At 41.1% G+C, this 26,567-nt stretch overlaps 1 protein-coding gene across 1 annotated transcript; it reads right to left on the reverse strand.

The window, feature by feature from the left end:
* Nucleotides 1-18,758: 18,758 nt before the first annotated feature.
* Nucleotides 18,759-20,926, reverse strand: LOC149820533 (pectinesterase-like). Its single transcript, XM_089982934.1, has 2 exons — nucleotides 19,934-20,926; nucleotides 18,759-19,751 (listed from the first exon to the last, which is right to left on the reverse strand). The coding sequence occupies exons 1-2, from the start codon at nucleotides 20,892-20,894 to the stop codon at nucleotides 19,072-19,074; spliced, it is 1,641 nt and encodes a 546-aa protein (XP_089839060.1). The 5' UTR covers nucleotides 20,895-20,926; the 3' UTR covers nucleotides 18,759-19,071.
* Between the last annotated feature and the right edge of the window lie 5,641 nt (nucleotides 20,927-26,567).

Genomic DNA, 26,567 nt, shown 5'->3' on the forward strand with positions numbered 1-26,567 from the left:
CGTCCAGTACTTGCTGATGCTTGCAGGAACTTTTGGCCAAGTCAAAAATGGAAATATTGGACAAAGCGGTCAGAGGCTTCTGGCTTGAATTCCCCGGCTTGGGCTTGATGATTTGATTGAGAAAATCAGGAAGTCCCTTTGACTTGGGGACTGACTTTACCGATGCTTCGGAGACTTTCATCTTACCCAATGCTGAGATTAGATCCATTTTCTTAGAATCAGGAGTTGCTTGTCGAAGTACTGATACCTGATGTTGAACTTGAAGATCTTGTGCAGAACATGGCTTGATGCGCTCATGTGGCAGAAATGGTTGGGCAGATACTACTGCTGTGGTGTGTGAAGGAAAAGGCTGCTTAAGAATGTCCATTTTTTCTTCTTCTTCTCCTTCTACCAATAGATTTTTATCGATAAGATCCTGCACAATGTTCTTGAGAACGAAACAATTCTCAGTGTTGTGTCCCACTGTTCTGTGGAACTTGCAGAATTGATCCTTCCATTTCCCCATAGGCACAGGGGGATCAGCCAACCTCGGTAATTTGACCATTTCCTTCGACAACATATACTCGAGCACATCTTCGAGTGATTGATCGAGAGGAGTGAATTTTCGATCATAACTCCATCCTTCATGTTTAACTTTTTCACGCAATTTAGGCCCTTGGTCTTGCTGAGAAGGCTTGCTGAACTGAGGAACAGGCTTCATTTTCTGATCTCCTTTATTGTTGGGATTGCCTGCGCCGTAACAGTAATCTTTCTTCTGCCCTTTGTACTGATTTCGGCTATTGTTGTTGTTATTGTTGGCAGAGAAGGTGAAGTGAGCTTTTTTCTTCTGCTCACCTTGGGGGTTATTTTTGGAAAAAGTGAAGCCTTCATAGACTCCATTTTCTACGCTCAGCTCGAGCCATTCTGCTCGCTCAGTTAATTCAATGAAGGTCCTGGACGGTGCGGTAGAGATTAATCCTCTTAACGGCTGCGAAAAGTTATTGAGGATTAGGGACAGGGCGTGCCTTTCTGAAATGGGATCTCTCATTTTATTACAGGCTGACCTCCACCTGTGAATGAAGTCCCGTGCTTTTTCATTCTCATTCTGCCTCAGACTGCAGAGATGACTTAATGTCGGGAGCGCTTCTGTATTGAACAAAAAGCGTTCAATAAATAAATTTACCACTTTATCGAACTCCTTGAGCTCGATGGGATTGATATGCTCAGCATACCATTTAGCTGCAACTCCTTCCAAGCTGCGAGGGAAACATAGGAACAGTGCTCTGTTATTTCTCTTGAATCTTGAGCACTCTGCGAAGAAAGTGGCGAGATGGGCTTTCGGATCGCCAGAACCATCGAACTTGATAAATTTTCGGGGAAGGTTTTCGAGATCATCATCCCCTTCGAGGCCGTCATAGAAGTCCTCACTGGTAAAGACTTTCTTGCCCTTGTCACGGGCTTGGAGATCCTTAACAACTCGGGCCATTTCCCTGAATTGTGACTGCAGAGGTTCTTCTGTGACTTGATTCTTTGCTTTGCGGCTCCTCCTTTGTTCTCGGCCACGTTTCTGAAATGCCGGAGGCACCTCATATTCTTCCTCAGTGTCTTCAGTTGATTCGGATTCATCTGAGATTTCTTCTGACTGAATCTGCTTTTTGGGAGCTTTCTTATTCTTGTGCCCGTGGAACTTTTCTCTGAATTGATTTTTTTCTGCACTAGTCCCAGCCTGTTCACTCATCATTTTATTCATCATCTTTCGGAACATGGCATACATTTGAGGGTCTATGCCGTCATCCTCTTGTTGCTGCTCTTGGCTCTTCTCGGATCGGGGGGAGCCCATCTCTTCTTCTGAGGCTGACGAGAACTGCGATACCGTTGTTCTTTTGCCTGATCTTGTCTCAACCATCAAATGATATGGACGCTCTCAGATTTTGCGGCGGATGCTCTCTGCAGGGCAAAGACCTGATTAGATTATGAAGGAATTGGATTTTGGAAGAAATATTTAAAAAATATGGTAGACAATTTGAAGAAGATATCCCATTACTAGGGACAGAGTCGTCGCGAGAATCACGACAATTGTGTTGTCAATTCTTGGCACGAGAAACAAACAACGAAAATATGCCTTGTTACCTAGGCGAGGTCATCAAGCCATAATAGAAAAAGAGAGAATCTTATTAAAATGAGAAAACATGATTTTATTGATCTTGACAAAGAGGTGGAGGACAGACAATTTGCCACCATTTACGATAATCGGCAGATACTCTAGGACCAGGGAAAATTTTAAGAGAGACAAAGGAATCCCAGCCGTAGCGGGCAGAATGATATGCCCCGGACCATTGCGCGGAAGTGAGATCAAACTCTACCATAACACCTGATAACAATCGGGCTTCGACGTACTGTTGTCTCTGGGAGAACTGCCGGACACACCTCTCTGGTTGGTAGTAAGTGCAGAAGAATGGGCCCAGTAACTTGAACCTCTTGCCATAAGCATAGGTGTATCTGGGAGGAGATAATTGCCGATCAAAATAGTCCCAGACTACATCATCTTCTTGAATGTTGTTGATCATAGACCGGTACTGTGCCACTGGAAGAAGTTCTTGACCATTATATCTGAAAGAGCTTGCTCGGGCTGGGACATGCTGAAAGAACCAGGATTGAAGCGCGTAGATGCATCCTTCAACTAAGATAGATTCTCCAAGTGAGAATCGAGTCAGACCTCGATATAGGAAGGCGAGCGCTGCCATGGCTATAGAAAGACGATTGGTTTGCCGACTTCCCCATCTTCTCATAAGCTGGATTATTCTGATGTCCATGTAATTCTGTCCATCTGGGAAGAGGGATAATCCTACGGTGCACAAAACCATTGCATTCTGAATCCTTTCTTTGGCTGTTCTTGATAGCGAGCTGACTTCGACGAAGGTCCCGTACTGGCGGTACAACTCGAGCAAATCGACATATTCATTCCCTTCCAACTGGATCAAAGGCCAGGATCGGCGGCCTGTCATACGAGCTAAGGAGTCTCGGGGGTCCAAACCCTTGACATTGATCAGGAATTGATGTTCTAATGGATCACTTGGCTGACCGGCTGGTTCTGGTAATCCCATGATTTCTGAAAATTCATCCATTAAAACGGTCATCTCTCCCCATGGGAACCAGAAGGTACATGTTCGAGGATTCCATCGTTCTGCCATTGCATGGATCAAGTTGCCATTGATGGTCTGCTTTCCGACTGCTGACGCCAGTTCTAATCCGCACTCGCTCAAATGGTCCGGGAACATTCGGGAAAAGCTCTTTAACCAGGAATAGTACCACCGGGGAATGAAAGTTCCGGTGCTAAGGGCTCGATGTTCAGGACGACCTTGTCGCACCTCAAAGGAGATGTGACCTTCAGGAAAGATAGGATCGACTTGACTGGATGCCATCGAACTGAAAACAGAGAAAGACTCAGAATGAGACTTAGGAAAATATGAGAAATTTTGAAAAAAATTTTGCAGGCAGGATAAAATGCAGCTAGAAATTTGAGATCCAGTGGAAAGGTAGAATGTAAAATCACCTGGAGTTTTGAAAGAAATGGGATATTTGAGAAAATCATCCCGGGTTTGAGAAAAAGACCTTGTGGAAAATAAGGATATTTTGAAAAAGACCTAATGAGTTGAAAAATATTGGGAAATATAAAGAATTGAAGAAATAACACCCATACAATCACATCCTGCACAAACATTTATGCGCATACAACATTCCCTAAAAGGCTGACTCTAGATGCATCAATTTGAAAATAGCTGTAGGACCTTAATCCTAACTCTAAGTTCAGATCATCTTTGTCCAATCCAGTTATGCCGATATACCCGAACCGAAATTCGAGGTACGTGGCATATAATTTCAACTCCGGTTCTAAGGTAAGGTTTTCCAACATCCTTGAGCGCCTACCGATATACTTCGGACTGTGGCCCGCGGTACGTGGTAGGGGGGTGTTAACCCAAATCATTGGCCCAGTTGTGAGGCTCTGTCCCGAACTAGGGTTCTGGAAGAGAGCCCAGCAACGTGAAGACCGGGTAATAATAGGTAATGGAGATTTTGAAAAATGATCACATGCAAGAAATAGATGGCTCTAAATCCTAGAGAGATAGATTTTGAAAACTTTGAAGAAGCATTACATTGTTTGCATTCAGATCCTAAATTGAGGAGAGTTGTATTTAGACCTAAGTCTATGTGAACATAAAAATTTCTCCTCAATCTGGTCCTACCAAACCATGCCTAGTCTATATGCAATCAATGTCAGCTAGGTCAGAATCTAGGCTCCTAGGCTCACATGATATTGAAAGTAAGAGAGCTGACATTTTGTGAACATAATTTTGATGATTAAACTAAGTCAAGCATAATTTAGGTCAGACAAGGACAGGTCCCATCACGGTCGCCAAACCTGTTATCGTCGCAAAATTTTTCCCGTCTTCCCTTCCTTGCGGAAGAGAGAGGGAAATGGTTTCGCGATTCAAACTTGACCGGATTTTAGAAATTGTTTTGAAATACTCGCCTCCGTTTTGAAAATTGCGGAAAAATCCATGGGATGGGGCTCGACCTGTCGGTACGAGGTTCGACCGTTCCTGCCGCCTTTAACAGGGGTAATCGAACCAAGGACCAAAATTGTGCTTGATTTAGTGAAATTACCGAAATTGTGTTCTATCCTAAATGCACAAAGAATTCAGGCATGTGCTATGAGATTTGGTAAAATATAAGTTGGAAAACTATGATGTATGCTTAGAAAATATTTGGAGTTGAAAAGCATTTCTCAGGAAAAGTATGGAAATCAATCTCTCAGAAAAGCTCAGACGAAGAAGGTTTGAAATCTCGAGAAAGTTTATAAAGAGTTGGAAAATATTGAAGAAGAGAGAATCTCGAGAAAATCTTGAGAAAGTTTATAAGGACTTGGAAAATCATGAAAAAAAAAAAATGAGAATCTCAGGAAATCTTGAGAAAGTTTATCAGATTTGAAAAATCATGAAGAAATGAGAATCTCAGGAAAATTTTGAGAAAGTTTAGAAAGACTTGGAAATCCATGAAGAAATGAGAATCTCGGGAAAATTGGAAGGAATTCTTGAGAAAAGATGAATACTTGAAAGGAAAGAACTTCTCAGGAAAACTCAGACTTGGAGAATTTTCTTAGGAAAATGATGGAAAATTTGTAGGAAAACTCTTTGGAGAAGGAAATTCAAAACTTAGGAAATTGAATTCCTGAGAATCTTGTCTTTTGAAATGTTGGAAAATCGATTTCTGATTCTTGAGAAATATGAAAATTCCTTTTGAAAATGGATCTTAAGAAAATAACTTTTTAAGGAAGATCACAGGAAAACATTTGATTTGGGAAATCCAACTCCGAATATCATCATAGTTTCTTGAGAAAATCGATTCCATGTAGTGAAAATCTTTTTAGAAAATCATGAGAAAAACAAATGATGCAGATGATGTGAATGAATGAATGCACTTTTGAAAAGATTTTTGAAAATTTTATTGGAAAAATGTGGATTAAGCCAAAGTAAATCCTTCATATATTCTGACTGTGGCCATGAATATATTCAGGGTTTATTTGAGTTAATTCACAATATTTTGAAAACATTGGAAATATGAGGTGCCTTTTTCAAGATAGCCTAAGAGTGTAGGCTCAATGTGACTGGTAAAAAGATGATGGATCTGGGTCTCGTCCATATTCCGACTAGGGCCGTAAATATGGACTCCACCGAGTTCATCAACTCTCTAAGAGTTGGTGTACGTGCCATTCGTGTTCATCCACGGTGAATTTTGAAAATGGAGATAATGCATCATAGAATCAGGATATTACTGAAATCAAACTATATGAGATGCAGCCTAATCTAAGCAGTAAAAGTAAATCTTATTCCAAACTTGATTATTACATCTTTGACATAAAGCAAAATGGATAAATAAAAAAAAAAATATGCCTATACAAAGTTAAAAGAATCAGCTTTCTCCAGCTTTCAATGTGGCTGGAGCTCTGCAGGAGGGAAAGCCTTCTGCTGGATGCTGTTATAGCTACGGAGGTCTTCAATCGATCCAGGAGGGGAAGAACCAGTGGAGGCTAGATGAGAATGTGGAAACTTCTTGTAGATCCTCTGCTCCAAACGACCTTGCTGGATCCCCTTATGAATCTCCTGTAACCAGCGATAACGAGCTTGCTCTGCGGCTGGGCTGAGTGAATGGAGAGCAGCTGGGTTTTTTTTTTGTTGATGGTCTGAAGAAGGAGACAGCAGCTGTGGGAGGTGGAAACTCCTTCGTTGTTGGGGCTGAAGTGGGTGACAACGTGGGGATGGAGGAAATAGATGCAAACGTTGGGTTGGCTGAAGGCAAATGGGGAAATGAATGGATGGTGAGGGGATCCACACGCTATGCTGAAGGATGTGCGGCTGGCTTGAAGATGGGCTGAAGGAAAATGGGTAATCGGCTGGATGGAGTTTCCTGCAGCTTGGAGGTGGATGACCTTTGCGGCTGGGCTGTAGTGGCTGAGGATAAGTAGGAAGTTGAAGAAGGTGCAGAGGTTGAATCCCTGCGTCTTTTGCTGCTGGGAAGAAAGACTCTGCCAAAAACCCAACAAAACCCAACAAAACCCCAAAAAGAAAAAAACGCAAATTTTTCCTCCCCTTCTCAATCGGCCCAGGCCCCCTTTTTAAAGATTTTCCTTCCTTTTCAAAGATCGCAGCCTCCTTTCCATTTTGAAAATCCGTTATACTCCTCTTGAAAATTTTTTAAAAACCGTAGCATTGAAGGTAGCCGTTTTCAAAAGGGCGCTTCCTGTATTATTTTTTTTTTTTAAAAAAAAAAATGTGTTTCATTTACCTAAGTTTTAGGTAAGATGATTTTTTGTTTGAAAATATGGCTGTGGCGCCGTTTGGGTTGTTTCCTTTTAAAATTTTAGGTAAGCTAATTAATACAAAGAAATAAAAGCAATAAGATAAAAAAATAAAAAAATGAATAGTGAAATAAATAAAACTTTTTTTTTATGGAAATGCCACCTCAATCCACTTTTAAAATCCTTTTGAAAATAAAGTTTTGTTTTGTTTTGTAAAATCTTTTATTTTAAAATGGGGTGCCACATGTGTGTGGGGCCACTAACTAAAATATAAATAAATAATGATAAAGAAAAATTTGCAAAATGAACTCCGGGTGGGTCCCGCTTGAGAATAGGAAACTTACCTGGGGGTCTTAGTATGATGCTAGTTCAAAGGCGGGTCCCGCTCCATTTACTTGAAAACACGAGATAAAACATTATTTATTTTTTTTTTAAGAATTTGGAAAAATTGGGTTTTCAGGGCAAAAATATGGATAAATGTAAAAACAAAATTTGTAAAGAGATTTAAAATCTTTTGCAAAAAGTTTTTAGATAAAATCTTTAAAATCAATATCCAAATATCCAGATTGTTTTTCTTGAGAAAAATTTTTGTAATTCAAAGTCCTGGGGGTAAAATGGGAAAGATTGGCAATTTTGAAAACCCAGGGTTTTAAAAATAAATTTTGAAAAGTTTAAAAATCAAATCTGGATGGACCATTTTGAAAATTAGGAGTTCTGGATCTCAAACTGATATGCTATGCAATGAAATGATGCAAAGTGTTCATGCAATGCGATGCAAAGACATGTTTCAATGAAATGTCACTCTGAGCTTAGACTTGGAAATTCTAACTTTTGTCCAGAAAGAGGATTTTGAAATTTTGCAATTTGAAGATGTCTCTGAACCTAAATATAGAAATTTTGAGGCTCAAGAGTGAAATTTAGGACTTTCTGCAAGGTCTAAACTCAGAAAATGACCATTTTGCCCTTTATTGCTTCCGGAGAACTGAAATGTGCCGATTGAGGGCGATGTCACGAAGGTGAGTGAAAATTTGGGGTGTTTACAGTATGCCTTAGTACTTCACCACATACTTTACGAACAACTTTGCAGGGCACTCCTTTGAAGCTGGGATGAAGGTGGAATATTTTGAAAAATGATCCACCACAACTAGGATGAAACTGAGGCCCTCCACCTTTAGCAGACTAACAATAAAGTCCATGGCGATGCTATCCCAATGACGTTCTCAAATTGGTAGAGGCTCAAGGAGACCCGCAACCTTCTGGTTTGTCCCCTTATCTTGTTAGCAGATGAGGCATGTTTGCATATGCCCCTCTACATCGTCCCTCATCTGCGAACAATAGTAACCGCTCTCAAGGAGTGCTAAGGTCCACTCCTGACCAGGATGGTCGGCCCATAGTGTATCATGGCACTCCTTAAACAATTCTCGACAAAGGCTTCCCCACCATGGTATGAAGATGCATCCCTTTTTTGTCACGAGGAGGCCATCCTGTAGCCAAAATCACCGAGTCTTCCCTGCTTGCGCCAAAGAAACAAGGTGTTGTGCTGTCGGATCCTGCTGCATTCCTTTAAAGATGCAGCTCAACAATGCACCCTCCAAATGCACTTCAGAAGGTTCTGCACACGTAACTGCAATTCTGCCTTGTGGCTCAAAGCATCCGCTACAACATTGGTCTTTCCAACCTTGTACTCTAAGGCAAAGTTGAACTCAGCCAAAAACATCTGCCATCGAGCTTGTTTAGGCGTCAGCTTCTTTTGTGTCTGAAAATAGCTTATGGCCACATTGTCCGTCTTGACGATAAACTCAACACCCAGAAGATAGTGCCGCCAAGTTCTGAGGCAATATATGATGGTTGTCATCTCACGTTCATGCACCGTATAATGCCTCTCTGCATCCTTTAGCTTACGACTTTCATATGCAATTAGATGGCCATCTTGCATAATAACTCTGCCAATGGCAAAGTTTGAGGCATTCGTGTAGACTTCGAAGGGTCTTGAATGATCAGACAGTCGTAACACTAGCTCTCTCACAAAGGCTTTCTTCAACCTGTCGAAATCATCTTGGCACACTCCTGACTAGAGCCATACCTGATTCTTCTTTAGCAAATCGGTGAGGGGAGCAACAATAAGGGAATAACCTTCGATGAAACGCCGATAGTAGTTTGCCAAACCAAGAAATGACCGCAACTCTGGCACTTTGCAAGGCAGAACCCATTTTTGGATGACTCTTATCTTTTGCCTATCCATGTGCAGTACACCATGCTCCATAACGTGGCCAAGAAAGCTGATCTCCTCCTGCCCGAAGAGACACTTCTCTCGCTTAACATAGAGGTTATTCTCCTTCAGCACCTGAAACACTATTCGCAAGTGCCCGATATGCTACTCTATGTTGTTGTTGTAGATCAAGATGTCATCCAAGTAGACTACCACAAAATTGTCTAAGTACAGGTAGAAAATCTGATTCATTAAGGTCATGAACGTAGCTAGAGCATTCGTTTACCTGAATGACATTACTAAGAACTCGTAAGCACTATAGCAGGTGACACAAGTTGTCTTCGGCTCATCGCCATCTGCAATCCTCACCTGCCAATAACTCGATCTCAAGTCTAGCTTGGAAAAGACTCAAGCACTGCCCAACTGATCGAACAAGTCTGCTATTAGAGGCAATGGGTACTTGTTCTTTATCGTGACCTTGTTCAAAGCACGGTAATCCACACATAACTGTTTGGAGCCATCATGTTTCATCTAAAAAAGGACTTGGGTGCCAAATAGGGCTTTCGATAGATGAACAATGCCTGCATCCAACATCTCATCTAGCTGCCTGCGCAGTTCCTTCAACTCAGTTGACCCCATACGGTATGGAACCATTACAAGAGGTTTCACTCCCAAGGTCAACTCAATCTTGTGGTTGACCTCACGTCTTGGCGGAAGACGCTTCAGCAATTCCGGAGGCATCACCCCTTAAAACTCCTTCAATAGTGGGGGCTAGGGTCGGTAGCACTGCTGCTTCTACCTTTCCTTATTCTGCACGCACTGCAACTAAGAATGTCTACTTGACACCCTTCTTTAGCTATATTGCTGATAGCACTAAAGACTTGCCTTTCTGCGTAAGGCACAACACTGTGTAGGATAGGTCTGACCCCATGATCGTGAACATGTTAAACTTTGGCAGCATCAAAATATTCTGGCTTCGCAGAAACTCTATACCCAACATCACCTTGAAATTGTCTAAGGGCACCACAGAGAAGTTGGCTTTACCGACCCAACTCCCCACTTGAATAGCCACATCTCTTGCTTCACCAAGGATGGGCTTGGCCTCAGAGTTTACCGTTTTGATGGTCCTCTGCTTTGGCTCAGGCTTCAAGCCCAACTGCTCTGCCTCTTCCTGCGAGACAAAGTTGTGTATGGCTCCAAAGTCTATCACTGCTGAAGTAGACTTTTCATTCATAATGACCTCCAAGTACATAAGTTCCTTACTGACCTGCATGTTCTTAGCCGCAAAACTTCGTGCTGCATTAATTGATTGCATGGCCCCCATCCTTGGTTGCATCATCTCAGTGTCACTGCATTCAGTAACGCTGCATTCTTTCTGTGTAGCATTGGCTTGCCCATCGTCCTTTACGAGGTGCTTTGGGCACTGTCTAGCGATATGTCTATTGCCACAAAATCAGCATGTCACAACCGCACCCTTGTTGTTGTTGTTATACTTTGTGAAGTTTTGTTTCCTTTTGGATTGATGGTGTGTCGATGCCTCACCTTTATCATCGCGCCACTCATCCTTCTTGCCTTCGTGGTCAGGCTTCTTCTTGACTTTGGTTGATGGAGTGAAAGGCTTGCGCTGGGTGTCAACTAAGCGCTCGGCCACCACATATGCATCTTCCAAAATACGGGGGTTGCTCCTTTTCCACTTCAGACTGTGTCTATGACTGAAGTCCCACAATAAACCAGTTGATCTTGTCGTCTTGTGATTTGTTAGGTATCTCTAGCATACACTTCTAGAGCGTTCTGACATAGTCTTGCAACAAATCAAAGTGTTTGAGCTCACGAACCATCCGGTACGCTTGCCTCTGCGCGTTTCTTTGCATAAAATACTTGCACAACTCTATTTTGAAGTCATCAAAGGTGTCTATCACGCATTGACCCCTCTCCATGTCGCTGCACTTCCGCATCCACCAAGCGATAGCATCTTCATCAAGTAAGGCTGCTGCGACCTTAATTTTGAGATCCTTAATTATCACATTCTGGATATCCAAGTAGTCTTCTACTTGGAACAAGAAGTTGTCAATGGCCTTGCTATCACGAAAACCATTGAATTTTGCAGGTCTTGGCACATCAATCCTTGATGGCCTCTCACCATTTCTGCCATTTAGGGTCACCATCCACTGCAACGTACGGTTTTTCAACTTAAGCTCCCCTACTTCAGTCTGCAAGTCAGCCACTGTAGTCGTCAACAAAGTGACCTGCCCCATTTGTATGTTTACCTGCTCTTGCAGGCTCGCCACCACATCATTCAGTCCACTGAATGATTTACATGCGCGCGAAATTGCTTCCTCATGCGAAGTCACATCTTCCACCAGCTTGTTAACAGTTGCAGTCAACTCTTCTTGGCTCCGAGGTGAACCCATTTTCTCAGCTTCGACAACTGCCTTGCCTTTGGTGTTGCGCAAGTTTTGATAAGGCGCCACAAATCGCAGTCTGTCGACGTGTCTGTCGACACCAACTCCGAAGTCCCTTCCCCAACACGAGAACGGGCTCTGATACCACTTGTCACGGGCCTATTTTCTTCAATGGGCCAGCGCAGCGCGACAAGCCCTTCTCACCGCCGCACGCCTACTTGTCAGCTCGCTTGCCGATCGCGGAAGCTTGTAATCAGAGTGCAAGAGAGCAAGAGAGAATAGAGGAAGAGCAATTGCAATCACAATGAGGGTGAACAAAAGAAAGCTCAATGCATTTACTTCATTCACAATTTTACCCGCAGGCCATTACAGTTCAAGTATATGGGTTGCCTCTTTGGGGTATTGATTCACCCGAACTGGGCAGCTTACATTAGACTCAACAAAAGCAAAACAGACTCTAAGCGCAACTGTACAATGTAAGTCGCAAGGGCACAAGTGGAGTGCTAGTCATAATTGGGTTAATGGATCCGAAATTTGAAATGGGATGGTGAAACTCATTTTTGAGTTCATTGCTGCCATCTATGTGTCCTTTGGTGATTGTTTAAACACTCGGCTTTAGAAGGATGAGTGACGTTATCCCACACTCTATTGGGGTGCACGGGGAAAAGAAGAACTCATTTCTTCATTTGGGAACCCACAACATGGTTGGGAAATACAACTGCATAGCAATCCATCACCCATCGTCTTTGATGAATGGATGAGTCTTATGAAAGATTTGTCCTCCCTAAAGCCCAAGGACTCAATAGATACTATGCATTAGAAGCACTCTTCTAATGGCGATTTTTGCATGGAATCATGCTATCTTATGCTTGGTCTCCCAACCATACTTTGGATGCCTATCAAAGCCATGTGGAACGTTGCATATCCAGTTCGAGGATCTATTAATGCATGACTAATTCTACATAATAGGCTTTCCACCCATCATGCGCTTAAATCAAGAGGCATTTACATTACAACCACATGTTTATTATGTAAAAAGGATAAAGAATTATCTTTACACCTCTTTTGGGAATGCAAATATGCTAGAGAATGTTTCAAATTGATTTGGCAATCTGTTGCTCCACAATGGGAGGCGCCAAACAATATGAGAGATGTCCTAATTGCCACACATTTCCAAATTTGGGGACAAAAATTAAATTTATCTTTGATTGGAGGTGCTTTATCCTTATTCTATGGGAGCTTATATGGATGCAATGGAACAATAGAGTTCACATGGACGTAAACCACCATCACACCATCATTGCTAAAGCTGCATGTTGGGAACTTATTATCCGCTATAGATTTAAATGGGTTGACCTGAATATTTGATTCTTGCAAGACTTGTGGTCTTCTTTGTTTTCATAATGAGTAGCATCTCGTCACTCCATGTTGTAATACTTAGCTGAAATAAAATAGAACTATATTTTTATCTCAAAAAAAAAATTTTTTGCTGCTCGCATTGGTGAACATATATGCTGCATTGATGGTGGCATTTGATTTGGTCGATGAATGAGAAAATTAAACCTTTTTTTATAACGAAGAACCTTCACCGATAACCAGGCCACTTGATGGACCTGCCATCCCACCCCCAGCCATTGGACGGTTGGTGGTTCAAGCATTAGATAGCAAGATTTGATGCTAAAGTCATCATTTTGAGAGTGTTTCCAATGCAAATCATCTAAAGAATCATTAGGCCGCAAAGATGACAAGTCCTTCATAACGCACAGACAGGTTGCCTTGTAGTTGAATTTTCCATCCATGTTGGCCCTAGAAGCCCAATAGAGGGCGGTTAGAGGTCTTTCAAACAATCATTCTCACACCACACATCTTTCCCAAAACGGGTTTGTACCATCTTCAAATGACACAAAGATTGCATCAGCGAACTCATGAAGTAATTTAACCTACCCTTTCCGAATTCTAGATCAACATACCCATTTTGCACCTCCTTTCACTCCCAAGACCAGAACTTTAAGGCGTATTTAGCCAATTCTGAAAATGAACGAACATGGACCTTGATTGGGTCCCCTTCTTGTAATCTTGTTTCAGTGAGTTAAGAAATAGGTAGGGGTCTGCTATAAAATACTTTGCAAAATATATATTATTTTTGTAATACATGTATAAATATATATATATATATATATTATTTCAGTGAGTTATGTTTTATGAGCAAAGAGACAGAAAATTAGTTAACGAAATACAATGAATTTTAATAAAAGAAGACGATTACTTTAATGAGATCAATTAATTATACAAGACATTGTACATTTAGGAATTCTAGCTAGTCCTGTATACACTTCAACAAGAAAAACAAAGGTGGCATACTCCTCAACAAATTGTATTTTATGTGCACAACAAATTAATTAAATGTAAGAAGGCTTGTGCCCTTTGAGACATACATAAAAAAAAAAAAACAAATCAAGGTCTTTTATTTTTTACTATCCTCCAAAAATAATGCTTCTTGTGACGGTCCAAGCACAGTATTGGTGAAAATTTCCTTGTCCTTCAAACCGATCAGGCCGTGAAGGGAACACTAGTCTTTTATTTTTTGTCTTTTTCGATGATGAAGGAAAGCCCTCGCCGAGAACCGGGTCACTAATGTACTCGCCTCTCTGTGATGTAAAACTTCATGTTGAGGATATGACCATCCAGCCTTATGTGCCCCAACCACGATAAATATGATTTCATACAAGAGTAGCAAGGCAATTCTTTTAATATAAAGGAAAAGTCTAAAAAACCTAATTTAAAAAAATTACAAAACATGACAGATCCATTCCGTGAGGGTGGGCCTATCAGCTCAAGCCTTTTGCTACTGCAACAAACCTCAATCAAAATTAGGTTTGAAGGTTTTCTCCAAGTTTGTCAAACCAAGTTAAGAAATGAAGCATGCCAAGAACTCAAGAAACATATAACACAATTTTGAAGTGCCCAAATTTTCAAATCAATATACAAAATTTATTATAAGGGTCAAATTTAGCAATATTTAACCCCATCGTATCTTATTGTTCAAGCAAAATTTGAAGTATATGCCAAGAAACATATCAATTATGCCTAATTTATAGGTCCATATTGACTCCTGAAGAAAATGAGACATCCCACATTTTTTTGTCATCCCCTCGTTCTTTCTTTCTTCTTTTTTTCCATTTGAAAGAATCTGTCATCTTCTGATTTGTGTCCACTTTAATGTATGGATCCTTCTCTCTACTAGTTTGATGTGAAGATCCTTGTCTCTATACTTAATTGAGGGGAACCTTTTGCATCTATTTGTCTTTAATTTATTGTAGAATTTGATACGCAGATTGCCCATTAGTCATTATAAACAAAAGGGACTAGAAGTGTTGAAATAAAACATAAAAGGAACTGTAAAAGGAAGCAAATTAGACAAGGAAAACTTTAAATAAGAACAATTACAATGGCATTGTACATATACATTTTAAAATCCTGTAAACAGGTGGCACACTCCTCAACAAATTGTATTACAACAAATTAGTTAAATGTAAGAAGACTTGCGCGTGCCCTCTGAGACATACATAAAAAGAAAATAAACAAATCAAGGTCTTTTATTTTTTACTATCCTCCAGAAAAAATGCTTCTTGTGATGGTCCTAGCACAGTATTGGTGAAATTTTCCTTGTCCTTCAAACCGATCAGGCCGTGAAGGGAACACTAGTCTTGGGCAGCCAAACATCTCCTTGCACAAAATTGGACACGGTGAAACTACTGGCATCACTTGCCGTCATCACTTGGGTGGATATTCCAGGGTTCCATGAAGTAGTAGGTAGGCATGGGCAATGAAATTGGTGGGGTACCCCATGTTTTAGGTAACCTCTAAACTTGTGATGGTCCTTCACCAACTCAAGGAGTGAAAGAATCATGTGGTGGGTAATTTGGAGATCCACAAAAAGCAAATTGAAGGAGAATTAACACAATTGAAACCCCAAATTGGCTTAGGCAGCTCCTTTGCAGTGCAGTGTGCAGCCCACCATCAAGCCTTATTGACATCTTGAAATGGGAGGAGGCCAATTGGAAACAGAAATCTCGATGTCAATGGTTCACGACAGAAGACCACAACATGCATTTCTTTCACCTTATGGCCAATCAAAACATGTAGCACAAGCATATTCACTGGCTTAAGAAGGAGGATAGATTCAATGTAGTTGGGAGACAATACATATTTAGGGAGGCCATTGATTTTTTGCCAAATTATTTTTCAGCACTTCAGAGGACAGTACCCCCTTTAATGGCATGTTGGAACTCCTGGTCTTCCATGTCAAGAATGAAGCTCTCTGCTCTCCCATTTTAGAAGAAGTATTAAGAATAGTCTTTAGGCTTTATGGTGATATCTCCCAAAGGCCCGATAGATTCCCATGTAGCTTTTTCACATCATTTTGGTCCATTATTTCTAAGGATATATATGGTTCAATTCAGGATTTCTTTGCAAACGAGAAAATTCTCAAATGTATTAATTATATCCATATTATCCTCATCCTCAAGCAGAAGGGAGCTCACTCTCTTCCCAAATTTTGCCTCGTTATCTTGTGTAATTATTTGTACAAAATAATTATCAAGATAATGGTGAGTCGGATGATGGTTGGTTGAAGGTAGGCTGCCTGAAGGACGTGTACCTGGCTTTATATTGGGCTGTGAGAGGAAAAGAAAATTTCATCACCTCTAGCTGAATCCAAGCCATTCGCTGGGATATTTAGCTTCATAGAAACCCTTCATTAATTGAGTTCGAACAATGAATTTTCCTTATGAAGGACCTCTTCCCTCTTACCCCATTTAATGCCCTTGACCAGCCTTGCTAGAACCACACCTCTGATGGATAATTTAGCATCAACTCCTGCAATCATATGTTAGGGTCAGCAAGCATGATATGGGTCTCATCCGAAGCTCTCTGGGACCAGAATTTCCCAATTCGAAGATCCACCACCGCCTGGTTAATCCTCCATGAGACGTTGTTGAATAACATAGTGCTCAAGAGACATGGTTATAGATTGTCCAGTAGATGTGTCTTATGTCATTGCACGGAGGAGTCGACCTTGCACCTGTTTTGGAATGCATCTACGTGAAGAACTGTTTTAGTTTCATTTGACACTCTTTAGACCCTAATTGGTGAGAGGGTGTTGTGTGTTCCCCCCGAAACACAAATTTGCGTGTTCCTGTGTGTACAGAGGAATATCTTGGGACCCGCAATAATTCATATGCCAATGTTGCCCATGATGACTTTATAATAAAATAACATATAAAAAAGGTAGATATGCTTTTAACGAAAATGTTCTCTGGTTAGATAGATATGCGTTGGATGAAAATGTCCTCCCACTCCCCGTAAAATTTTTTGCATGTTTCACTTTTGTTTTTAGCTTGTGTTACAACACATGGCTGCCTTCTCGTTTCTGCCTGATGAGTTATGGAGCCTGATTCAAAGTTTTTGCCCTTGCAGGAAGGGGGGTCCGAGGGCTCCCCCGATGCGGATTATTTGTATAATTTTTTTTTTTTTTGTTTTTTGGCTTATGTTTGAGACTCAGTTTCTTATGGATCAGACCCAACTTGTTTAGGTTTAGAGTTTTCGCTCTTGCCTTGTAAAAATTCTTTCTTTTCTTTCTCTCTTGTAACTGTTGAAAAGAGCAATAAGATTTCTCTCTGAGCAGCCATGATTTTTTTATTCTCTCCATTGAAAAGAACGATTTACAGTAGAAATCAGATAAGACAGTAGCGATTTACAGTAAAAATCAAATCAGAGAGTAGCGATTTACAGTAGAAATCAAATCAGAGAATAACGATAATGATTTACAGTAGAAATCAATTCAGAGAGTAACAATTTATAGTAGAAATCTGATTTATACTATAAATTGCTACTCTCTGATTTGATTTTTACTATAAATCGCTACTCTTTGATCTCATTTTTATTGTAAATCGTTACTCTCTGATCTGATTTCTACTGTAAATTGTTACTCTCTGATCTGATTTCTACTGTAAATTGCTACTCTTTGATTTAATTTTTATTGTAAATCGCTACTCTATGATCTGATTTCTACTATAAATCGCTACTCTCTGATCTGATTTTTACTATAAATCGCTACTTTCTGATCTGATTGTTACTGAAAAGCGCTACTCTCTTATCTGATTTTTATTGTAAATCCCTGCTCTCTGATATGATTTCTACTATAAATTGTTACTCTTTGATTTGATTTCTACTATAAATTGTTACTCTCTGGTCTGATTTCTATTATAAAACGTTACTCTCTGATTTGATTTTTATTGTAAATTGCTACTCTCTTATCTGATTTCTACTGTAAATCGCTATTCTTTGATTTTATTTCTACTCTAAATCGTTACCCTTTGATCTAATTTTTACTGTAAATCGCTACTCTCTGACTTGATTTCTACTGTAAATCGCTACTCTCTTATCTGATTTCTATTATAAATTGAAACTCTACTTAGTTTGGGGTTGCAATCATTATCTCTGCTATAAATTGTTATTCTTTGTCTACTCAGTTCGACGTTTTCACCCTTGTATCATGATGAACAATAGACAAAATGCTAATTTTTCTGGTAATTCAACTATTTTTCACGAACAGACTATGACAAAGGGTGCTCCAGTGATAATAGACGACAACGACGACAAAGGGTTTTCTGGCGGTAGCAGACGATGGCAAAGGGTGCTCTGACTACAGCAGACGATAATAAAGGGTGCTCTAGCAGCAGCAGACGATGACAAAGGGTGCATCGTCAATCGAAGCTCCTGTTATAGCAGATGGTGCATCGCCAAAGGGTGATTCAAAACTTTTAGGGTGACATATTGCGAGGAGCTCCTGTTAAAGCAGAGGAGTTTACTCCTTAGGGCAAAAACGATGATGATTTTAACCCCTTCTGATGGGAGGACATTTTTGCTCTTTACTCGAAACATCGTTTTATGACACTAATGGCGGGAAATGGTACTTAAGTCTTTGCAAATGCACCAGACTCCAATGCTAAGTGATACTCACACACACGGGAAAATGAGCCCCACATGCTTACATACATGGCACTCATTCAGACCCGAGAACACGCACCTGCGTGTTCCGGGGGGAACATATAACCTGCTTGGCTAGTTGGCACAAGGCTTACAATTTAAGAGAAGTCCTTATCACCTCGCACATCCACCATTGGTGGCCTATATGAACATAGGCATTGGATTCTTTGCCTCTAACTTAATATGGAATTAGATGCGAAGACGGAGGACGTTATGGTTTATGAGCAAAGAGACAGGAAATTAGTTAACGAAATACAACGAATTTTAATAAAATCCGACGATTACTTTAATGAGATCAATTAATTATACAAGACATTGTACATTTAAGAATTCTAGCTAGTCCTGTATACACTTCAACAAGAAAAACAAAGGTGGCATACTCCACTCCTCAACAAATTGTATTACAACAAATTAATTAAATGTAAGAAGGCTTGCGCCCTCTGAGACATAAATAAAAAAAAAATAATAAACAAATCAAGGGTCTTTTATTTTTTACTATCCTCCAAAAAGAATGCTTCTGAATTGTGACGGTCCAAGCACAGTATTGGTGAAATTTTCCTTGTCCTTCAAACCGATCAGGCCGTGAAGGGAACACTAGTCTTGGGCAGCCAAACATCTCCTTGCACAAAATTGGACACGGTGAAGCTGCTGGCATCACTTGCCGTCATCACATGATATCCAGGCCATTTGACTCTCCCGCTAGTAGCCGCACCAGGGCCACGGTTGCTGTACTCCCCATAGTATAAGGTGCTCAGAGCAAAATTACCGGACCATGGTGACCAACCAGCAGGGTTAATCAAACTACCAAGATTGGATTGCATAAACACGGTTCTTGAGTATTGCTTCCATGGCCTACCCAGATAGGTGTTGACATTGGGATGCCCAGAGAGATCAGGAGCAGCCAAGACGTTGCAGTTTATGATGGAGATGCCCGTGTTTTGGTTCGGGTCCATTCTGCCTTGAGCTGTGACCGTGTTGAACTGCCCTGAAGAAGGCAGCCTGACATAGATGTTGCAGTTTTGGAAGACGACCGCTGCGTTGCCGAAGATGAAGTCGACGGTGCCGTAGATGTCGCACTCTCTGTAGAACTGACGGAGGGAGTAGGTGTAGAGGGTGTCCTGGTATCCCTCGAAGCTGCACTGATAGAATGTGGAGAGATCGGCTCCATTTCTGACCGCCACTGCCTGATGCTTGACTGGACCTGCCGTGTTGCGGACTGTGATGCCAATTGCTACGAAGCCTTCACCAAGTACGGCTGCACAATCACAAGTTTTGGTGTTATATTAGCATGGAATTTGGTTGAGAATTATTTCTTTTATCTAGTTAAAGACCCATGAAGAAGCAGTCTTTCGGCCCCATACATGTATTTGATATAAAAAAAAAATTAAGAGCGAATGCATCGCTTGGAATGTAAAGCCTCAGCTAGCGAGAGCTCACCTAGGGTTGCAGAATTGAAAGTGGTCGAGCCGTCTACGACGCTGCGCTGACCGGTGATGATGGTCTTTCCGATCCCGTCTCCCGTCATCATTATGTACTTTTTGTTCTTGGGAATGGTCACGTACTCCTGGTACACACCCGCCTTTACGTGGATCACGTAGTATCCCTTGCTACCGTCGTTGTTGGCCGGAGCTGCAGCAATGGCCGCGCTAATACTGCGGTAATTGCCACTTCCGTCTTGGGCAACCACGACGCTGCCCACCGTTTGCAGAGCCATTCTCCTACCGGAGCTAGATGGGAAGATGCGCCTGTTGACCCAGCGAGGGGTGCCGTCGCTCCCAGCTACTCTGAGCTCGTCAAGCAATTGCCTGCCAGGGTCGGCCTTCTTGTTCTTAGATGAGCAGGAGTGGGCGAACAGTGCCAAGGAGATGCTGTAAAGCTGAGACCCATTGACGAGTGGGGCATAGATTTTGTGGCCGCGATCCAAGAAGGATGCCTGGGTGAGCCCATCGTAGCATGTCTGACGGTTGGTGACGATGGCGCTCAGCAGGGTGTGCACCAAGTCGGTTTGGTCGCTGGGCAGGTTGGTGATGTCATTGGAGTTGAGGGTGGAGAGGGAGGAAAGCAAGAAGTCGGTGGTGAGTTGGGATAAGAGGAGGCAGTCATTGAGTGCGGTTGCTGCCTGGGGTGTGAGCGTGGCGTTGTCCCTTATGGTTTGTTCTATGAGGGAAGAGAACGTGGCTGACTGATCCAGGGATTTCTTGACGAGGTATCGGCCGTAGCCGGAGAGGGTAGTGAGTGATTGTTGGGGTAAGAGGGACTCACAGAAGGAAGGGTTGGAGGTGAGGTTACAGGCATTGTCAGGGGTGATGGAGGCAGTGAGGTCTTGGGAGAAAGAGGAAGGGATCAATAAGGTGAAGAAGAGAGGGATGAAGAGGAGGGCTGTGGTTATACGAATCATCTTCGTGTTTGGTTGGTGGTGTCTGATCTTGTGAGTTTAGATGGAGGTGGAGAGGGCAGGTATATATATAAGGAAAAGGATTGCATGGTGGCTTCAAAACATCTTTTTTTGAAGCCACTGTCGACTCGGTTTGGTCGTCTTCCCTGGTTTGGTTTCCTGAAAAAAACAAGATGCCAATTTACACGTGGAATTTGAACCAACGGTCAGCAAAATCTTAATCCTTGGTCTAGTCACATTTATGATATCGGGTCAACACCAAGAAAGAAAGGTCCGATCTAATCAACATATATAATATTTATTTATTTTTCCCATGGAAGCAATGATAGAAGCTACCTAAGTAAGCTTTTTTTAATAGCGTTCAAATAGTCAACCCTCTTCACAATGATAGATGATTGACGACAGCTCAGGTGCAATACGTGCATGACGTGTGGGTATTACTCAAATTATATATTACTACAGTCTTAAATGGGTCGGATTCGGATTCGGATCCAATCTTAGTGCAACTTGGTCACTGATTAATATCGGTGAATGCTCAAGTGAAAAAAAGATGAGTTTGATAGATTTTAAAATAGGATCCATTATATCTTCATTAATTAAAAAAAAAAAACAGAGCGAAGCAGATCAATTGGACATGAGTCCAATTCCCTTATGCCTGATCCAAATCCCAGTCCTCACATTTCATGTCTTACCGGTACTCAGAGGAGGCTCACTCTTTGGCCCTAAACAAGGGTTGGTCCTTGACTCAGACCGTGCTCAATTTTTCCAAAATTTCGTGGCGTGTACGTACCTCATATGGTCCTACTCCTACGCTGTTAATTTGAGAGCGCGCGCATCAGCCCTTGTTGATAATATTCATCTACTTCATCAGTAATTAATGATCTCTGCCACATATATAGACACTACAATTTACTCCCGTGTCGTGTCCTGTTGCACATTATTCTTAAATCGAAGCTTAATTATACATATTGGCTTGTCTCGTGTCGTGTCCTTTTTGTTGTGCCTCTATGACACTGTGTAGATGTTATAACCCCTTTTTTCTAGTCTTTCCTTCTATGAAGAGCGGCTGGGGGTGGGGGAGGGGGGTTAGGTTTTGGCCATCTAACCTGCCATCCAATTTTGACATGGAAATGTGTTCCCTCTTAAGACTGACCTAAGCATGTTTGCTTGTCCGTGATACAAACGTACGACTTTTCTCAGCAAGCGAAAATTGTCTAAATGAATTAAAATATATATATAAGCATATAGATAAACTTACAAATCTTCAAAGTTTTTTGACACTGTGATGAATTTGAAATACTTTAAATATAAGCCATATATATGTGGATAATAACGAACTTTTACAGTATTATATCAACTTTTAAGAATGCCACAACAAATAAAAGGGATCCGATTAACACCCTGGTCCAGATCCAAAGGTCCGATTAATACACGGACCTGGGTATTGTTTGTGAAATTTTATACCCGACCGGAGTTCCAATTAAGACCTGCAACTTTCCAATGTAAAAATAACCCTAAACGATTTGTAAGAATAATTGGCAGGGTCCACTATTGAGTATGGACCAAGGGCTACATATTTCGGCCACACCTCGCAGACAGCCATGCAATATTGGAAAATTAATTGAAGGGTCTAAATCCAACTGCCTGGCAGTTGTTTAAGGCTAAACATGCACATGAATGGGACTTATGGGAGGTCCACCTGACACCAGATGTGATCCAATGATGAGGCTGAGTACTTTTCAAGGTGTCTCCTTCACCCAAAACTTGACACGCAAACCATGGCTTGTTTGCCAAACACAAGCAATGTCATCCTGATTATCTTCACACCCTTCCTTGGGATTTCAATAAATCCGATTGCATGGATGTGATCTACGTCCCTCATTAGGTAAAGATATATATTTAAATAGATGAAATCCGACTGGTGATATGAAAATAAACTGTTGACAAAAGACAAATTTTTGTTTTTCGATGAACAATACGATCTAAGGGTTGATTCCTACTAAATCGACCTTGCTGAATCCATCAGTAAGGTGAGATTTGATCAAAATCACTTGCACAATAAGATTTAGATGGGTATAAAGATGGAAGATGACATAGGAGATGAGCGGAACCGGATTTGCACATTAACATCTTTAGTGATGATTTTTAAGAGTTACCAGCAATTTAAGAATTTGCTAAACATAATAGTGATTTTCTCTAAAAATTGCTAAATAAGAAGGTAACTTTTTGAAAATCTAGCAAAAAAAAACATTTTAACCGGTGTTCAATTCCCAAGTTGCACACTAAGGTTTGACACGGGTTCAACCCAATTAGAGCGCTAGTACTAATTTGACGAATACCCACACCATGTACTGCTCAAACCTAAGCCCACACCATCTACAAATCGTTAAACCAGAGCTGTCACATAGCAGCATTATAAGAATTGCCAACAGGGCTGACTATTCAAACGTCATTTTCGTTTCTATAGAAAAACATATTAAGGCAACCTCTATCATAGATTCCATGAGAAAAAGCTATTTTATAGAATACTATATGTTGGATCGCTTGAGCTTTTTGACCCATATCATCAATGTGGACACCGGCTCAAATCCAAACTCCAAAATGGCATCAAGTTTTTCAACCTGATATCACAAAGGGCAGGGTTGTGTTTGGTCAAGCTCCAGCATGAGAGAGAGAGAGAGAGAGAGGCCTTGAATTGAATATTTAACATTTGAATACTTGACCAACATGCATCAAACAAGAAAGTGATATAAAGATACTATCAATAAAGCGAAACAGTCACCAGAGATCACTATCTATAAATACCCCTGTCTGTCCTCTCCCCCTCCATCTAAAACTCACATGTTAAGACACACACAAGATCAGACACCACCAACCAAACACGAAGATGATTCGTACCACAGCCCTCCTCTTCGTCACCTTCACCCCTCTCATTTTCACCTTCTTTCCTGTTTTAGTTAAGTGAGAACGTGGGACTCTCCAACCCCACGTCTCCCGTATCTCTCTCTCAGTCGTTTTAAGGGGGCAGCGGCTGTGTTCTTCTCGATTCTCTCTCTCTCTCTCTCTCTTCCATTATCACATCTTCTTGAAGTGGAGATTGTGGAGACCGTGGGTGCAGGGCTGTGGAGGCCCTTTACCAAGTGTTTGTATAGTGTGTAGAGTTCCATTGCCAAGGGAATGGCATTCCTGTCACAAGGCAGGAAGTCCTCACAGACCATGTGGGTTCAGGGGTCATCAGTGGACTGGTTCCAGGTGGAAAAGTTCTTCACACCTGTCTTGCCTGGACATGTGAAGCCTAGAACCATATCAAATCCCACCGGTGTTGAGATGAAGGCACCGAATCAATCCCCACTGGTGCACTGTCTTTGAGAGGGTGCTTAGATGAAGGCACCAGATTAAACCCTACCCTGCTGGCGCAAAGGTGTGTCCCTAGCATTCAGAGGTGGGCCACGTAAGGCAGGGTTGTCGTGGGGCACAATCCGGGGTTTTCCTCTCTTCGGTGAGGGTTCCTCTTCATCAAGAATGTTTGTTGTATTTGTTTTACAAAATATGCAGTAGAACAACAAAATCAAATATATATATATATATATATATGGCTCGTACTGCCTCGATTTTTGTTTTCAGATTTTATGAATTTTGTATTTTTTTTCTCCTCACTTTGAAGGGGAAAAAGGAACCAATGGAACTTTCTTGGACACATGATCTTTGGTGGACCCAACCCAAATTTCAGAATATTAATGTTTAAGTTTCCCCAGTTCTCATATCTTAAGTTGATAAGTATGAAATAGAAAGGCAGAAATAAATCAAAAAAGAGCAAGAACAAAGATAGGACCCGGTTTAGGTGTCATGTGGAGCTTGGCTGTTTGAGTTGAAACCAAGTTAATACAAGCACTTGGTGAATAATAAGACTCTGCCTTGGCAAGATTTATGGGCTTCAGGGGCCAACCCATAATATAGAGAGGTGAGTGAAACTTCATGAATCCTGGTTATCAAGGCCGTCCATCATGAAAACCCAACGGTCTACGATCCTCTTTCTTTTGAACATGAACCACTACAATTAAGCAAGGTCTAGCTAGGTCAAGTAAATCATGAAGGCAATGGGTAAGGCATGCATGATTTCTGCTGGGGTCAACTAACCCACATGTATATTCTTTTTGAAACTTTTTTGGGAGAAGATCACTTTTTATAAGAGGGTCGACCAATCTGCGTATTCCTTCTTCATTGTTCTAAATGGGCTCCTCAAAAGATATCTTAAGTGCACAGGTTTTCTCATTTGGATGTTGAAGAGTTAAACCTCTTGCCTTATAAGGATGCAAACGATTCTAATCCAGAACAGCCAAATATATCGGGATTCAGAGTGGAATGTTGGCAATCCCTATATAAACAAACAAACAAAGTGTACCTATGGTTGTCATGGCTTGCAAGTGCATGTGTTCGGCCTTCTCCTCATTCGGTCGACGCCCACGATGAGCCTAGGCCTAAGGTTGACGGTGAGCAGGACCCTGAACTCATTGAACTGAATGTAGGCTAGGTTGTGGCTGATACTGTATGATAATGGTTTCTCATCATCCAATGCAACCAGTCAGCCCTTTATATAGTGGGGGAGGGAGAGGAGGTACAGTGAATGTGGACATTCCACATTCATGTAACCTCCTCCCTTATGGCATTAACTGCCCTCCACTATCATGCCCACTACCCCACTATGCTTTTAATGTCAAACCGGGTCACCCAATAGGTTGAACCCGGATCCAAATGTCCAACATTCTTTCACTTGACCCATTGACACTAAAAGTATATTAAATCGAGGTTTATACCGTTATCTCGATTTAATTCTTCATGTCGGTTCACATGCTACCCTTTATCACAAGGATGAATCAAATGAGTCATGAAAATGAACACTCCTTTATGAAATGTCATATCCTATGTACTACACTACAATTCACCATCAGTGTTTAAGCATGTTTAAAATTATATTTATGAATAGGTTGGTCTCTTACCTATTTTATTGGTCCTTTAATATTGTTACTTTGTTATTCTCTTTAACTCATATGAGAGATCCTTTATACAAAAATCTATAATTTACAAAGTCATAGAGAATCAAATATATATACACAAATGTGATCACAAAATGTATTATCATACATTACAAGAAATTATAAAGACCCATCTCCTTTACATGTTGAGAACACAATCCCGGTGCTAGCCCTTTAGTAAAAGGATCCACAGTCATTTCCTTCATCCCAATTGTATCAATACATACCTGATGATTCTCAATCTTTTTTTTAACAATAAAGTATTTTAACTCCATGTGTCGACACGAGGTTGAGCTCTTGTTGTTATTTGAAAAAGACACGGCTGCTTCATTATCACAAAAGATCTTTAGTTGTCTCTCAATAGAGTCCACAAGACCTATAATGAAGTTTTTTATCCAAATGGTCTGTGACAAAGTCTCGTATAGAGCAATAAATTTTGCCTCCATGGTATAAGCAGCAGTGGTAGACAGCTTTCATCTTCTCCACGATACAGCATTACCCGCTAGTAGGAAAATATATCCATTAGTGGATTTTCTATTGTCAATGCACCCTCTTAAGTCTGCATCAGAGTATCCAACAACCTCTAGGTGGTCAGCTTTTCTGTAGGTCAACATATAGTCATTTGTTTCTTGTAAATAGCGCT

Source organism: Nuphar pumila, chromosome 12 (assembly GCF_984573655.1).
Source record: "Nuphar pumila chromosome 12, dmNupPumi1.hap1.1, whole genome shotgun sequence".
Classification (NCBI taxonomy): domain Eukaryota; kingdom Viridiplantae; phylum Streptophyta; class Magnoliopsida; order Nymphaeales; family Nymphaeaceae; genus Nuphar; species Nuphar pumila.